This window comes from Cotesia glomerata, linkage group LG1, assembly GCF_020080835.1.
Source record: "Cotesia glomerata isolate CgM1 linkage group LG1, MPM_Cglom_v2.3, whole genome shotgun sequence".
Lineage (NCBI taxonomy): Eukaryota > Metazoa > Arthropoda > Insecta > Hymenoptera > Braconidae > Cotesia > Cotesia glomerata.
This window is the reverse complement of record NC_058158.1, coordinates 24,643,674-24,659,529: the sequence shown is the minus strand read 5'-3', so window position 1 is coordinate 24,659,529 and position 15,856 is coordinate 24,643,674. Positions and strand designations below refer to the sequence as shown.

At 30.7% G+C, this 15,856-nt stretch overlaps 2 protein-coding genes across 11 annotated transcripts in view; one reads left to right on the top strand and one right to left on the bottom strand.

Annotated features, from left to right (window-relative positions):
* The window catches only part of LOC123262097 (microtubule-associated protein Jupiter), a 43,577-nt gene extending 38,573 nt beyond the window's left edge, over positions 1 to 5,004 (top strand). For 6 of the 7 annotated variants that reach the window (XM_044724157.1, XM_044724168.1, XM_044724139.1 and 3 more), the window contains 2 exons: positions 2,152 to 2,238; positions 3,821 to 5,004. In XM_044724157.1, coding sequence (XP_044580092.1) covers positions 2,152 to 2,238; positions 3,821 to 4,011 — 278 coding nt within the window. In that variant the 3' untranslated portion in view covers positions 4,012 to 5,004. The remainder of the gene's footprint in view (positions 1 to 2,151; positions 2,239 to 3,820) is intronic. The other variant, XM_044724187.1, reaches the window with a different exon arrangement.
* A 995-nt stretch (positions 5,005 to 5,999) lies between these two features.
* Positions 6,000 to 15,037, bottom strand: LOC123262062 (probable DNA mismatch repair protein Msh6). Of its 4 annotated transcripts, XM_044724094.1 has the most exons (6): positions 14,732 to 15,037; positions 14,423 to 14,602; positions 14,158 to 14,267; positions 14,012 to 14,077; positions 11,059 to 13,936; positions 6,000 to 6,065 (listed from the first exon to the last, which is right to left on the bottom strand). In XM_044724094.1, exons 1-6 carry the CDS (start codon positions 14,886 to 14,888, stop codon positions 6,004 to 6,006), a joined length of 3,453 nt encoding a protein of 1,150 aa, XP_044580029.1. In that variant the 5' UTR covers positions 14,889 to 15,037; the 3' UTR covers positions 6,000 to 6,003. The 4 variants fall into 4 exon arrangements, with proteins under 4 accessions (XP_044580029.1, XP_044580020.1, XP_044580012.1 ...); XM_044724085.1 differs by lacking the exons at positions 11,059 to 13,936; positions 14,012 to 14,077; positions 14,158 to 14,267 and adding exons at positions 9,007 to 9,069; positions 9,138 to 9,257 and having other exon boundaries at positions 6,000 to 8,937; positions 14,421 to 14,602; positions 14,732 to 15,010; XM_044724077.1 differs by lacking the exons at positions 11,059 to 13,936; positions 14,012 to 14,077; positions 14,158 to 14,267; positions 14,423 to 14,602; positions 14,732 to 15,037 and adding exons at positions 9,007 to 9,069; positions 9,138 to 9,257; positions 9,378 to 9,586; positions 10,041 to 10,588 and having other exon boundaries at positions 6,000 to 8,937.
* Between the last annotated feature and the right edge of the window lie 819 nt (positions 15,038 to 15,856).

The window sequence follows — 15,856 nt, the reverse complement described above, 5'->3', positions numbered from 1 at the left end:
CTGCCATTAAATAGTAAACGTAGATAAGAAAAAAAAACTTAGTTAAACTTTTACTTTACTTAGAGAACGCTTTTTACCCTAGTTATATTATATTTTTATTTATTATGATTTTTATCATTTGAAATAAAAGTAACATTTCAGGGCCTGTTACCTTATCAGACACATATTTTGAGTTAGTCATCTATCATTATTTATGTATAGTTTTTATTGAGATGCTTACTCACACTGCTTTTACTTTGCAACAAATAATTGCACGATGTATTATTTTGTTTGCTCACACTCACCTCTCACTTTCTATCATGAAATTTTTTTAATCGATTATTATTTTATGTTTTTATAACCATAAATCATTTTGATGCTTTCACAAAAATTACGCGTCTTAAATTTTTCACTTGAATAACATTCTCCATCAAGCTATGATCATAATCATCCATTTACCATCATAATACTTTAACATACAATAACATTTATACATGTATTATGTACTAATACGTAGATCATTCATTTATGTCTAACAAATGCGTCTTTAGATTGAAAGTTCATTTTGATAAGATTTAATATTTAGAAATATCCCTTTTATTAAAGATTAATTTAAAATTATTTAGAGATAACCGGGACAAAAATGCTTATTGTAAAAAAATATTTAATAAATTTTCTAAAATTTTTAACTTCCCGCTAAGAAAATTGAAAATTTTCAAAAATCGGGAAGTTATTGGTTTTATCCCGTTTTTCTAAAATCGAGTTGTCATCGGATCTCGACATGTCGAGGTCCTAGGAAGCTTTCCTGACTATTTTCACGATGATGTCCGTATTTGTGTGTGTGTGTGTGTGTGTGTGTGTGTGTGTGTGTGTGTGTGTGTGTGTGTGTGTGTGTAAACCTCTCGTAACTTTTGAACGGCTTGACCGATTTCATCGCGGTTGGTGTCATTCGAAAGGGCTTCGCCAAACTTAAATTTCCTGTTAATTTGAACCGATTCGGACTAGTAAATTTCGAGAAATTGCAAAAAAAAGTGACAAAAAAAGTTGTTTTTTTTTTTTTCATTTTTTTTAAATATCTCCGAATTGGCTGAACCGATCAACTTCAAAAACTAATCAGCTCTTAACCTTGAAATCCCGCATCGATTGCCACATAGAGCGTCATAATCGGTTGATGCGTTCGTGAGGTATCGTTGTCGAAAAAAATTGAAAAAAGTGTTTTTTTGTAATAACTCCGAAATTTTTCATCAGATCAATTTTTTTGTTGAGAATCATTTATAGAGCTCAAAAAACTACATCGATCGCCGCCTACCGCGTGAAAATCGGTTGATTTATTAAAAAGTTACAGCAGTTTGAAAATTTGAAAAATTGTGTTTTATCAAACTTCTATCAGACTTTTGAGCTCGAAGAGCTTAAAAGTATAGAAAAGCTATCTCTTTAAGCTCAAAGATCTCAAAATAAGACATAAATTGTATTTTTGAGCTCGAAAACGTCATAAGTGAAATTTTAAGCGGCTAGGTATGGAATTAGCGGGAAGTTGCAGGGATGGCCTTCAGGGTCAACCGTTTTTCTAATTTTTTTTTTATTAAAATTACATTAAACTTTTTAAATAATTATAAAATATAAATTAATAAATACTTACATAAGTTAATTTTCAATTTATAACATTGTGAAATTTTTTTAATTCAAATCCTAAAATATGATACTGAAATCAGCCGTCATTTGACAATTTTTTAATTTTTTTCATTAATTAAATTATAACTAAAAAAATATCTTTAAAAAATTATACTTGTAGTTTCTTAAATTTTCAAAATGTGAAATTTTTACTTTTATTTTTTTTATACTAATTTTGTCAATAAGAAAAATCCTAAAAAATGTCAGATATCTGAAAATTTCATTTTCATGCTAAAATTGACTTACAAATGACATAGTTGGTTTTTAAAAATTTTAATTCGTAATTTGAAATAAAAAATATAAATAAAAAAAAATTTTTTATAAACAATTCACTCTAAAGACGCATAAAAAGAATAATACAAAACACTAATACAAAAACGGATTATCGAATCGCGTGTTCGCGATAAATTTTGTCTTGGTGCATGGGGTGAATATGTACGTGCTTTGATGCCGGGGTGTGTGTTACTATCCCTTTGGTCCCGACTGGTGATGGCCCCGCAGGAGGATCGTCCTTTATTCCGCGGAATCCCGTCACTGGAGATGGAATTGACATAACGCCAGTGCGGCGCAGCACACGAAGGTGTCGAGGTAACGTTAAACGTTTTAAAAATTACCAAAAAAAAAAAAATCCTCAATGTTTATTTAAACACGTAATTATTACCCTTTTTTTTATTTACTTACTTATTTCTTTAATTTTTCACTTAAGTAAAATGTTGAATTGTTGCAAGAAATTATTATAGTATTTATTGATGTTGTTGTGTCTATACTGTCTATGTACAATAGCGGCTATAGCTCTTTACATTGATAACTGACCTTTGATAAATTCCATAGTACAATGTCGTTAAATTACCGATTTCTTGAATTAATTAATAATAAGATTTTATTGTATTAACTACTGGGTCAGCGACCTTGACTTAAAGACAGTAGTAATTTAAAAACTTTTAATTTTGTTTATTACAAAGTACTGCAACCTTCAACCTTTCCAAGTGTATATCATTTGTAATCATATAAATTATGTGACTTTAAATAATTATTGTCAACTTATTTTTTTGTTTAAAAAAGCATGATTGTTTATTTATATACTTTTTTAATTGTTTGCAATTATAAATTCTGTGTTTTACTTTTTTACCAGGTTTAAGGGGTATTCTGATCTAGAAATTTAAAAAAATTTATTTTTTTTTTTTTTTTTTTTTTTTTTTTCATATTTTCAAAGCTTAATCCTTTGATTTAAGAATATTTTTTTAGGAGGATTTTAGAAAATTCAAATTATTTTCGGAGAAATGGCTGTTTTGCTGACGTAGCACCAAAACCAGCCTCATCCCCAAATTTCAATATTTACTATTTTTAAAAAACTCGGAAAACTCAAAAAAGGTAGTACAAAAATTAATTTTTTTTTTGCTCGACGGGCAGAAAGCGTTAATTTTCGGCCCGCTACGCTAAACAAAGTTACCCCTTTCTGCCTTCGTCGAGCAAAAAAATAGTATACACTCCACGGGAAGTAAATAAGAAAGCCTCAGATCACATGTTTGTTGACCTCGGTTTCGCCTCGGCCACATTACATGTGATCTGAGACATTTCTTACTTTACTTCCCTAGGTGTGTAATATACTATTTTTCAAACAGTTGCCATTTTGTGAAAAAAATTTTTTTTTTTTTTAAATGAATAGTAAAAATATTGATTTTCTTTTTTTACGACACTTCAAAAATTACCTAAAATTCAAGCTTCTAGTCCAGAATGCCCCCTCAAAATAAGGTGGATTTCCGGTCCAACAGATATTTATATTTTTAATGTTTAATTTATTTTTACTTTATGATCTTAATTAAACTTGTAAATACTTTAGCTTTAGATAAATATCTCAGTAGCGACAAGATTAAATTGAAATATAACAATTTTAATTTAAAATACCCTCATAAATTTTATTTACTGTAATTTTAAACTAAGTCTAAAGCTAAATTATTTACAAGCACACTTTATTGCGACTAGTAACACTCGTTTGAATTGAAAATAAAATATATAAATTATTTTAAGTGTCTTTCAATGAAGTATTATTATATTTTTAAAGGCTTCCAAGATACTTAGCGACCTGAAGAGTCTTCCTTGAATAAAATCAACTGCATTGACCTTCTTATAGTGACAAGTATTTATTGTATTTAATTTTTTGTTCCTCTAGATCGCAACCCGGTAACAGGCGCTGGATACACACCTGACTCCCAGAACAATGTGGCATCGCACAATGGCAGCAGCAATGCCAGCATTAATGGTGACTCAAAATCAACCACTGACTCATCTTCATCAAGCACAAAACAGCAGCCGGGTCGTGGTCGCGTTCCACCTGGTGGATTCTCATCTGGGCTTTGGTAAAAAGGGATTACCTTTTTATTGAGTATTTTTCATCTCCCATGAGATAACGACAAAAAAATACTTAAGAAAAAAAATAACTAAAATTAATCAATTTGTCAATATTAACTAAAGATTAATTTTCAAATGCTTTAGCCGTTGTCATTCCTATTTATTTTGTATCGCACTTCGGCTTATTAATTTTTTTTTATTTTAATTAAATTATAACTAGACTTTCTCTTTAAAAAACACTTACTGTTTTGAAAAATTATTTGTACGTCTACTATAATAATGGTAAATTAATTGGTGTTGAATAAAAGAAATAATTATTAAAATAAAATGAATGAATTTTGTATTGTAATAGAATAATTTCGAAATTAAATGTAATTGAATAATTGAAATAATCTCGGGCGTATTTAATGATTGTACATTTAATCTTACTATTAATTATTAATGACCCTATGTTTTTATCATAATTATTTAAATAAATAAATATATAAATCAAATGCACCATATGAAAGTTATTAAATAAGTGCTTTCTTACTTCTGTGCCTTCTTACTATCGTATATTAAATATTTTTTTTGGCTTCTTAAAAGTCAGTAAATATGAAATAAAAATAATAATTATTAAAAAAGTGGATAATAACTAGGTACTTTAATAGATTCAACTGTACATGAAACGCCCGAGTGCTCTTAGTGATTTTTCTTCTTTTTTTAACTATTCTACTATGATCATTTCGTGTAATAATTCATAATATTATTTTTCATATCTCTATTATTATTATTATTTTAAAAAATTTTTTTGCGCATTCCTTATTTATCGGTGTGCATCATCCAAGGCGGAAGTGCGTTTGGCTCGTAGCACAAATATTTCAAACTCGTTCAACACACGAGATTCGCTTATAATTCTTCTTATAACGGCACTTATTTATTTTAGATGCGATAATATCAGCTCTCAATAATATGTATCAACATTTATAGGTAACAATAATAATAATAATAATAATTTTTTACGAACAAAAAATTATAAAATTAATTAACGAAAACGTTTCATTATGAAATAGTTGAAATCACTCTCATTAAATCACAATATACTCATTTACACGTATGTTATCATATAGTTTTCTTTATTGTCACAAAGAATGATTTTTCAATTAAGAATACAAGTGACTCGACTTCATATTTGGTATAAGTTAAGTAACATAAAATGTAATAATAATAATCCATCATTACTTTTTGTACTCTGGCAATTAATAAAAATTTTGTAAGCAAAATTGCGATTATCCTTTTTATCTGTTTCCTTCATATTTGACTTATTTCAAGGTAATAACTGTAATTACAGTAGAGTAAATGGTGATTATAATTTACAATACGGGTTTGTGCTCAGGAGCTCGAGTAAGTGAATAAACTTTAAATGGTACCGTTTTTATACTCTGCCGTTAATTTATTTTATAAAAAAAAAGGAAATTATTTTTTAGAAATACACAAAAAATATTTGTCCAACTTATCTTCTGAAAAAGTTTAACAGTCTATTATCGTGTACAATCTATTATCAAAATTATATTCTCTTGGTTAGACAGTGAAGTAATAATTTGACCTTGATAAACTGATGGTATTAAACTAAAGATACATTCGTAAAAAAAAAGAATTTCACAAATTTTATTTTGTTTATTTGTACAAAAATGATAAATACTATTGACAATATATAAAAATAATGAAAAATTTTCTTAATTTCAAGAGCAACTATGAATTTTTTTTTTATCGGCAAAACAATTATTAATAATCATTTTAATAACAGACATCAATATATGGCATAAATAATTAATACTTCAGATCTATGGAGGGTAAATTCTGCTCTCCATATTCAGATCTTTATAAAACTATAGTTAATTACAAAATTATTTCAAAAATGAGATTCAATTGGAATATGGTGGTTATCGATGGTGTATAACAGTATTTTAATTTTAACAATCTATCACAATAGAAGTACACTATAAAACCAATTATGGCTGTTACTTAATTAGAAAATGAGTTAAATGTAGCAAGTATTTCTTTGATGTTGCGGCGGTTAACGCTACATAATGATATAAATAAATTCCTTCGATTTCCAGCATCTTCTAGTTTTTTAGCAAGCTCATTAGCTCGTTTTGTGATATGAGATTTGATTCCAGCGATTCTTGCTGCATTAAATCCATACGATTTTGGGCATGGACCTTTAGTAAGCTTGTACAAAAAAGTTACGGTTTCTTGAGTAGCGTCAGTCTCTTCACTCTCAACTTGACATGCCATGTGAGCTGGTGAGACAGCGGGATTATCTTTAAATTCGCTTACCAGCATATGATAGTGGGTAGAGAATAAAGTTCGACATTCAAGTTTTGAGAGAGCTTTGAGGATAGCCGCAGCTATTGCTGTACCATCGTGTGTTGATGTTCCTCGTCCGAGCTCGTCAACGAGGACTAGAGAATTTTTCGTAGCATGTAGTACAAATGTAGCAGCTTCGCTCAATTCGACTAAAAATGTGCTTCTGCCAGTTCTCATGTCATCATTGGCACCGAGTCGAGTGAAAACACGATCTATCAACGAAAGTTTACAACTTTGTGCTGGTATATGGCAGCCTATATGTGCCATAATGCTCAGCAAACCGACTTGACGCATTATTGTTGACTTTCCACCCATGTTTGGTCCAGTTAAAATCACCAGGGGTCCGTAACCATTGATCGCAAGTGATGTATCGTTGGGTACAAAATTTTCAGATGTGATGAAAGGATGAATTCCTTCTTGAATATCTAGCATAACTTCATCCGTATCGTTGATTTCTGGAGCACACTTGTCACCAATTCTGGAATATTCAGCAAGAGAAATAAGAACGTCAAGAACAGCAACTTTATAGACAGCTGTAGCCCACATATCGTAATCCTCGCTGAATTTAGCAAAAGTCCGTCTATCAGAATCTTTACGTACTTTATCATGGTGTTCTTCAGCAGCTGTTTGTCGTTCTTGAAGTTTTATAGTTTGCTCAGTCGAGTATCGTTTATATCCTTTACGTTTATTTTCCAATTCATAATCAGGAGTAACTTTACTCGCGCAACTTTCTGGAACTTCAAGTTGATAAGGATCATCGCCCCCGCCTACGTATTTAATTTCGGTTCCAAAATATTCGCTTTGGGATTTCAAATACTCATCTGCATCGTTTTTTATTTGCTCTAACTCGACAATCACTTGATCATATTCCAAGTCCATTCCTTTTTTAGGAATTATACATCCTTGTTTTAATGCCAATGTTGAATCGAATCTCGCATCAAAATGGTTTAGAGCTTCAGTCATATCAGGAAATTCTCCTTTCGGTTCAACTTGTGTTGTTTGTACTATTAAATCGCTCACTAAAGAGTCAAAAAGTTTCATAATTTCAACTACTTTTTTGAAACCGTTTAAACAAGTCACTAAGTCGGTAATTTTTCTTTTATTATATGTCATCCATTCACACATGATGGCACGAGAATCGGGATGATTTTTGCTTTTGGAAGCATTACCATGACCGTGAATTATAGTTAGTAATCTCTCGAGATCTGGAAGGCTACTTAACTGCTTTTTAGCATCAAGACATATGCGTTTTAGATCACGCAACTCTGAGACAGCATCTATACGAGCTGTAATAATATCTCTATTACAAGCTGGCCTACAAACCCATTCTTTTAATAACCGCTTACCAAAGTCAGTACAGCAATAATCTAAAGTCGATAGGAGTGAAGGACTCTTACCAAGAATATTTAAATTTTCAATAGTCGCAGCATCGATAACCATATTAACGAGTGGACCAACACGTTTCCCATCAACAACATTCATATCGGGTGGAATATATGTTTGAAATTTTTTAAGCGCGAGTAGTTGTTCATCTAACACACAATCAGTTAGTACAGAAACACATCCTCCAAAAGCATTAATAGCCAGTTTTTTATTATTAACTGGATCAACAGTCTTATTATTATCATGATAATTTATGAAAGGTTTCAATCCTTCTGGCCAAGAAAATTCATCTGATTCGTATTTAAAGTAGTGACCGTCCTTAAGCTTATCAAGAATCACCTTGACAGACCAAAATTGATCTTTTAATAAAGCCTCTTTTAATGTTGTCACAGGCAAATGCGTATTGAGAATTTTCATTGTTACTGGAGAAAGATTTCCTTTTCCATAGACAACGTGGGCAGGTGTGTAATGAGACAGTAACGTAAGGAGACGTGAATTGTGACAATCATCTTTGAATTGACCTAAATGAAAAATACCGATACTTGTGTCAATAAAACAAATGCCATAAGTAGGTAATTTATTGGAATGATCTTCAACCAGCGACAACAAATAATTAGAATGCGATGAAAAATTTTCTATGTCTAGGACCGTAGAGACGCGTGTACCTCGAGTACTAATTTGGCATACTTCACGTCGAACAAGTTTATCAAATTTAGATGCTTTTGATTTTGATTTGTCACAACGCTTTGCCATCATTTCTGGAGTTTCAGTTTGTTCAACACGGGCTACTTTGTAGCCTTTTTCAACAAAAGTTTTGAAAAGCCGACTGTAGTTTACTTCAAAACATCCTGTATATGCAAAATCGCGCTGTATAAAATTTAAGCCAAGAGCATTTACTCCAGAGACTGCATCCATATGATACATCCCATAAAATTTACCAATTTTATGAAACAACACACAGTCAAAGTGTTGACTTTTGAGTATCCACCACTGACGCATCGATGGGGTTTGCTTATCAAGAAATTCCTGAGGCACATAGAGTGTTTTCGGATTATATTCTGGATGATCAGGTCGTCTTTTTTCTGCATCTAGAATATTTTCCGGCTGAAGAAATGGATACTTTAAATGAGGCCAACTTTCAGCACCTGACACAGGTCCTGATTGTAGTTTAGCCTTTGCCAATTGGAATGACTTGCCAGACTCATCCTAAAGAAAATATTGTATTAAGAACTATTCAATTAACACTGAACTGTTAAGCAAAAGAATTTTTCTTACATCATCCTCGACTTTTTTTTTATTTGGATACCACTTTTTACCTTTACCAGGATTCCTCGGTTTCTGTAACAACAAAAGCAAAACAGTTAGATTTAAATTAATAAATCTGTTAAAAAAATAATTACATTTACCTGTTCTCTTTTAGGTGGTGGCTCATCGTCAGAAACAGTATCTGCCGTATTATTCAACGATGTGTCCACTTCAGAGCTAGCAGCAGCTGATGATATTGATGCGTCTGAGTCTGAAGCATCGCCGTCACCTTCAACGAAAATAAAAAAAAAATAAAATTGAGCTCAAGTACATTACATCTAAGAGTAAACTGTATCCATGAAACGGAACGTATTTTCCAAGTCACTGACAAAAAAAAACTCACTTGGCTTGTATTCATCCGAATCATCTCCACTTTCATCAGAAGGAACAACAATCTTCCTCCTCTTCCTTTTTACAGGAGTTTTTTCTTCTTTTTCCTCATCATCATCATCATCATCTGAGTACAGTTCTTCTACCTTGGGTTTTTTAACTTCTCGCTTCCTTTTAGGAGTAGCAATGGTTTCTTTGTTTTCTTTTCCATTGATAATTGCTAAAATATAAAATAAAAACAATTATTCAATACTATTTTATTGGTATTCAACTATTTTATTTGAAACGTTTAATGGTTTTATTTTATCAAAACTTATTTCATTGGCATTTCTTTACACAAAGAAAAGTTTTAGATGAAACTAATGCTATGACACTGAAATTGAGAGACATATGATAATTTTTAGAATTTTCTAACAAATAAATTATAGCAAGAAAAATTTATCTAAAAAATGTTATCTTTAGAAGCTCTAAAAAATTGTAAATGAAATTTTTTTAAGATAATTTTCTGAACCTAGTTTATTTTTTAAGAAATATCAAAAAATTATCAAGTGTCTGGTAATTAGTGTCATATATTGCTCAGGTATCTATGAAATTAAATATGATCTCACCCAGAGTACATTAAATTAGTTAATTACGTATTAATAAATAAATGATAATAAAATTCAAATGCTGACCTTTTTTAGGCTGAGTTTGAGGTTTAGCTTTCGCTTTAGATTTAGCTGGTTGCCGTTTAGGTGTTGCTGGTTTAGATGATTGTGGCTTTGGACGCGTTGTGGTTTTAGTAGCTTTTTTTTCATCTTTTTTCGGTACTTTTTTAGGTGATTCTAGATCTTCAATACGGGTTCTTGAACGTAAAGTTCGTTTACTCATAATTAATAATTTATATAATTACTTTGTCGTAATGCGATTATTTAATTTAAATAATTTTTTATAGTACAGCGTATACTACAGGTGTCACAATCTAAAACGCAAAGGCCAATGTTTCCCTATTGGATTTTCGATGAAGTGGCGGGATTCTCCATAACCTCGAAAAATGTAAACACAACAAGGGAAAATTTATTCTGTTTATTCCTTCAGCTCGTTTTCAAGTATATACAGTTTCGTTACTTCAAAGCTATCATTGAGAAAAAAATTTTTGAATACGAAATTATGCAATTTGCATAACTTTTTGATCAAACAAGTGTAATAAAGTTGATAATAAAAATCCTAATAAAATATTTACTTGTATGGGATAATCATATATAATTATGTAATACCGAATAACAAACAGCTGATCGTCATTTTAATTATAGATTAAAAACGTTATATTCATAGACTACACGTGTGTATGGAAATACAAGTGTGTATGGAAATAGAATCAATAAATTGCGAGTACGGGTTAAATTGAAGTATTTCAATATTAATAAAATATATGGATATTTATTAATTAATACAATATTTATAAAAGTATAAAAATAAAAAATTGAAATCGATTTAGTTTTGGTAACTATTTTTTTAGCTTTCCTGACAAAGATTGGGCGATGAAAAAGAAAACTTCAAAATATAATACAACAATTTTTGTAAACTTAGAAACAAAACATACATATATTAAGAATATTGACCATGCTACGTTAATAATGAGCATAAGAATAACAAGAAAAATTAATTAAAACTGCCCAATAAGGTTTTTTACATTATTTCGATTAACGCTACATAATGATATAAATAAATTCCTTCGATTTCCAGCATCTTCTAGTTTTTTAGCAAGCTCATTAGCTCGTTTTGTGATATGAGATTTGATTCCAGCGATTCTTGCTGCATTAAATCCATACGATTTTGGGCATGGACCTTTAGTAAGCTTGTACAAAAAAGTTACGGTTTCTTGAGTAGCATCAGTCTCTTCACTCTCAACTTGACATGCCATGTGAGCTGGTGAGACAGCGGGATTATCTTTAAATTCGCTTACCAGCATATGATAGTGGGTAGAGAATAAAGTTCGACATTCAAGTTTTGAGAGAGCTTTGAGGATAGCCGCAGCTATTGCTGTACCATCGTGTGTTGATGTTCCTCGTCCGAGCTCGTCAACGAGGACTAGAGAATTTTTCGTAGCATGTAGTACAAATGTAGCAGCTTCGCTCAATTCGACTAAAAATGTGCTTCTGCCAGTTCTCATGTCATCATTGGCACCGAGTCGAGTGAAAACACGATCTATCAACGAAAGTTTACAACTTTGTGCTGGTATATGGCAGCCTATATGTGCCATAATGCTCAGCAAACCGGCTTGACGCATTATTGTTGATTTTCCACCCATGTTTGGTCCAGTTAAAATCACCAGGGGTCCGTAGCCATTGATCGCCAGTGATGTATTGTTGGGTACAAAATTTTCAGATGTGATGAAAGGATGAATTCCTTCTTGAATATCTAGCATAACTTCATCCGTATCGTTGATTTCTGGAGCACACTTATCACCGATCCTGGAATATTCAGCAAGAGAAATAAGAACGTCAAGAACAGCAACTTTATAGACAGCTGTAACCCACATATCGTAATGTTCGCTGAATTTGGCAAAAATTCGTCTATCAGAATCCTTAAGCAACATATCATGTCGTGCCTCAGTAGCTGTTTTTCGTTCTTGAAGTTTTTTAGTTTCCTCATTCCAGTACCGTTTGAATCCTTTACGTGTTTTTTTAAAATCGTAACCATCGATAACGTTACTTAATATTTTCTCTGAGATTTCTATTTCATAAGTACTTTCACTCGTACTGATATATTTACATTCAGTTCCATATTTTTGACTTTGAGATTTCAAATATTCATCTGCATCATTTTTTATTTGCTCTAACTCGACAATCACTTGATCATATTCCAAGTCTATTCCTTTTTTAGGCATTATACATCCATGTTTTAATGCTAAAGCTTCATCAAATCCAGACTCAAAATGAATGAGAGTTTCAGTAAAATCAGGAAATTCTCCTCTTGGTTTGACCTGGGTAGTTTGTATTATTAGATCACTTTTTAATGATCCAAAGATTTTCATAATTCCAACTGCTTGTTTAAAACCTTTTAGACAAGTAATCAAGTCGGTAATTCTTCTTTTATTGTGAACCATCCAATCACTCGTTATTGCACGAGCATCCGGATGATTTTTAACTTTTGCAGAATTTCCATAAGCATGAATTTTCGTTATTAATCTTTCGAGATCTTGAAGACCACTTAACTGTTTTCTAGCCTGTCTACATATGCTCTTTAAATCACGAAGTTCTCCAACAGCATCTTGACGGGCTTTAATTGTTCTGCTGTTACAAGCTGGCTGACAAACCCATTCTTTCAATAACCGCTTACCAAAATCAGTGCAGCAAAAATCTAAAGTCGTTAAAAGTGAAGGACTGCTACCTAAAATTTTTAAATTTTTAATAGTAGTAGCATCAATGACCATATTTATGAGTGGACCAGCACGCTTTCCATCAACAACATTCATGTCTGGTGGAATATATGTTTGAAATTTTTTTAGTGCCAGTAATTGTTGATCCAATAAATACTCAGTCAATATATAAAGACATCCTCCAAGAGCATGGACTGCCAATTTTTTATCATCTACTAGCTTAACATTACTAGCATCGTGAAAGTTTATAAAAGGTTTTAATCCTTCAGGCCAAGAAAATTTATCTGACTCGTATTTGAAGTAGTCACCGTCTTTAAGCCTATCAATAACTTTTTTAATTGACCAGAATTGAGATTCCATCAGCAAAGCTTCTTTTATTGTTGTTATCGGTAAATGCGTGTTGAGTATTTTCATTGTTGTTTGAGAGAGATTTCCTTTTCCATAGATAATATGAGCAGGAGTGTAATGAGACAACAACGTGAGAAGACGTGAGTTTTGATGGTCATCATCGAACTGACCTAGATGAAAAACTCCAATACTTGTATCGATAAAACAAATTCCATAGCTAGGGAATTGAGATAAATTTTGTTCTTCGACTAACGTCATTAAATAATTAGAATGTGATGAAAAATTTTCTATATCCAAAACCGTTGGAACGCGTGTACCTCGAGTAACGACCTGGCAGAGCTCACGTCTCATAATTTTATCAAATTTGGTTGCTCTCGACTTTAATTTTTCACATCGTTCTTCCATCATAGCTTGGTTTTCGGTTTGCTCAATTCGGGCTACTTTATAGCCTTTATCAATAAGTATTCTAAGATAACGAGCATAATGTTTTTCAAAAAACCACACATACGGAAAACTAACTCTTTTTACAAGTGATAAACCAAGTTCGTTAACCCCTGTTAAAGCATCCATATGATGCAATACATAATAATTACCAATTCTAAAAAACAACACACAATCCCAATGTTGACTCTTGTGTAACCACCACTGTCGCATCGCCGGTGTTTGCTTATCAAGAAACTTTTTAGGTACATGAAGTGTCTTGGGATCATACTGTGGATGGGTTGGTCTTCTTTCGTTAACATCGCGGAGTTCATGAGGACTCATGAATGAATAATTGAGATGAGGCAAGCTCTTTTCTCTTGATACTGGTCCTGACGACAGATTAACTTTTTCCAATTGAACTGACTTAACTGATTCATTCTAAAAGAATCGGTAAATGTTAATTACAAATTATTCAGGTAATTATCAACTATTTAATAGAAAATTTCATCTCACACTTTTTTTCTCTTCTCGTTTTGAATCCGAACGTGATTTTTTCTGTCTTTTAGTTGTATTTATTGGCTTACAAGAAAAAAAAAAATTATAATAAAAATAAGTTGTTCGCTAATTAATAAAATATATAAGACTACATTTATATTTACCCGTTTGTTTTTTAAAGTTGGCTTGTTATCAAAATCAGAATCTAACGAACTGTCAAGTTCAGAAAAAACATCTAATGATCCTGAATCATCTGAATCGGCTGCCTCATTATCTGCAATAATAATAAAAACCAAAAATCATTATTTGTGGCTTGTACTTATTGCTATTGCATAAATATCATTTCAATCTCAAAACATATTTTATTGGAACAAAATTTAATTTAATTTAATCTGTCATTAATTTTATTTTTATAAACAAAATTCTTACTTGGCTTGTATTCATCTGAGTCATCTCCACTATCATCAGAAGGAATGATAATTTTTCTTTTCTTTTTTACTGGAAGAACTTCATGGTTTAAATTATCTTTCCTTTGGGGTTTTTCTTTAATTTGTCCCTTCCTCTTTGATGTAACAACATTTTCTTTCTCCTCTTTTTTGTTTACTGTTGCTAGAACATATGTAATGGTTCAGTAATTTTTTCACTATTATTTTAAATAAATATTAAAAAAAAAACTTACGTCAAGATTTATCTCATATCCAACTCATTAATGTATTTTTAAGTAACTAAAAGTTTTACCTTTTTTTGCTGTTGATGGTTTAAGCTTCGCAGATTTAATAGCTGGTAACTTCGAATCCGACACATCGTTAGTTGTTGTCTTTTTTACTTTTTTTTGGACTTTAGGTGACGTTGGATCATCAATAGAGGTATTTGAACGTAAGCAGCGTTTACTCATGATTAATAGATTATACGTTATCGTTTATGTTATTTAACAATAGATTTGATTTCAACATGAGTTTTTTTTACATGGAGACATAATTCAATTTTGTTTAACGGAAATCCACATAACTCCGAAAAATGTAAACAACACCAGTAACCAATAACGACATGAAATTAGCCTAGTTTTGAGAGTGCGGAAAAACCCGAAAATTCCCGATGTGACATTCGTTTTCGGATGATTTTAAAAGCTATGCCCGGTGAAAACATCTGATTTAATTTAATATCTTAAAATAAATCAATAATTGTATAAAAATATTTTGAAAAATTCGCACCTATAATTTTTTTTAATTTTTATAAGATAAAAGACCCAGTTATTGACACTTGCAATTTTATTCTAATTAAAGAAATAAAATTTTCTCAAAAAATCAATTCTCTAAAAATTTATAATTCAAAAATTATATTTATTAATTTGTTAGAGTCGATTTGTTTTATTTAATTAAAATAAAATTGCAAGTGTCAATAACTAGTTCAGTATCAATAACTGGGTTTTTTACCTTATGTGGAATTTCTTTACTAAATTTGTTTCATTATAATTTAATTGTTAAATTTACAAAAAAAAACATTTGAATCACTTATAAAAACGTATAAAAGATCACTGGAAAAATTAATGAAAGTAAAGTTAGCAGACATCTGATAATATTTAGAATTATTCTTATTGAAAAATTTATCACAAAAAATTAAAAAAAATTTCACATGTAGAAAATTTGAAAAACAATCTGTGAAATTAAAAAAAAAATTTTTCAGTTTTAATTTAATTGACGAAAAAAATAAAAAAATTGTTGAACGTCTGCTAATTTCACTCTCATGAGTAATGGATAAAATATTTAAATTATTAGAACAGAAAAACATTTTGATCTCCATATACAAATATTAGGAAATTTTGTAGGATATTCGGAATAAAAAAATCAAATGTGTATATATAAT

Bases quoted from the DNA above. Each gene is read 5' to 3' on its own strand.
- LOC123262062 (XM_044724071.1), bottom strand. From the start codon at position 10,236: ATGAGTAAACGAACTTTACGTTCAAGAACCCGTATTGAAGATCTAGAA. The intron at 9,587-10,040 runs GTCAGCATTTGA...TTTATATTTTAG, and splicing joins TCAAACTCAGCCTAAAAAAG to CAATTATCAATGGAAAAGAA. The intron at 8,938-9,006 runs GTAAGAAAAATT...TATTTTCTTTAG, and splicing joins AAAAAAAAGTCGAGGATGAT to GATGAGTCTGGCAAGTCATT.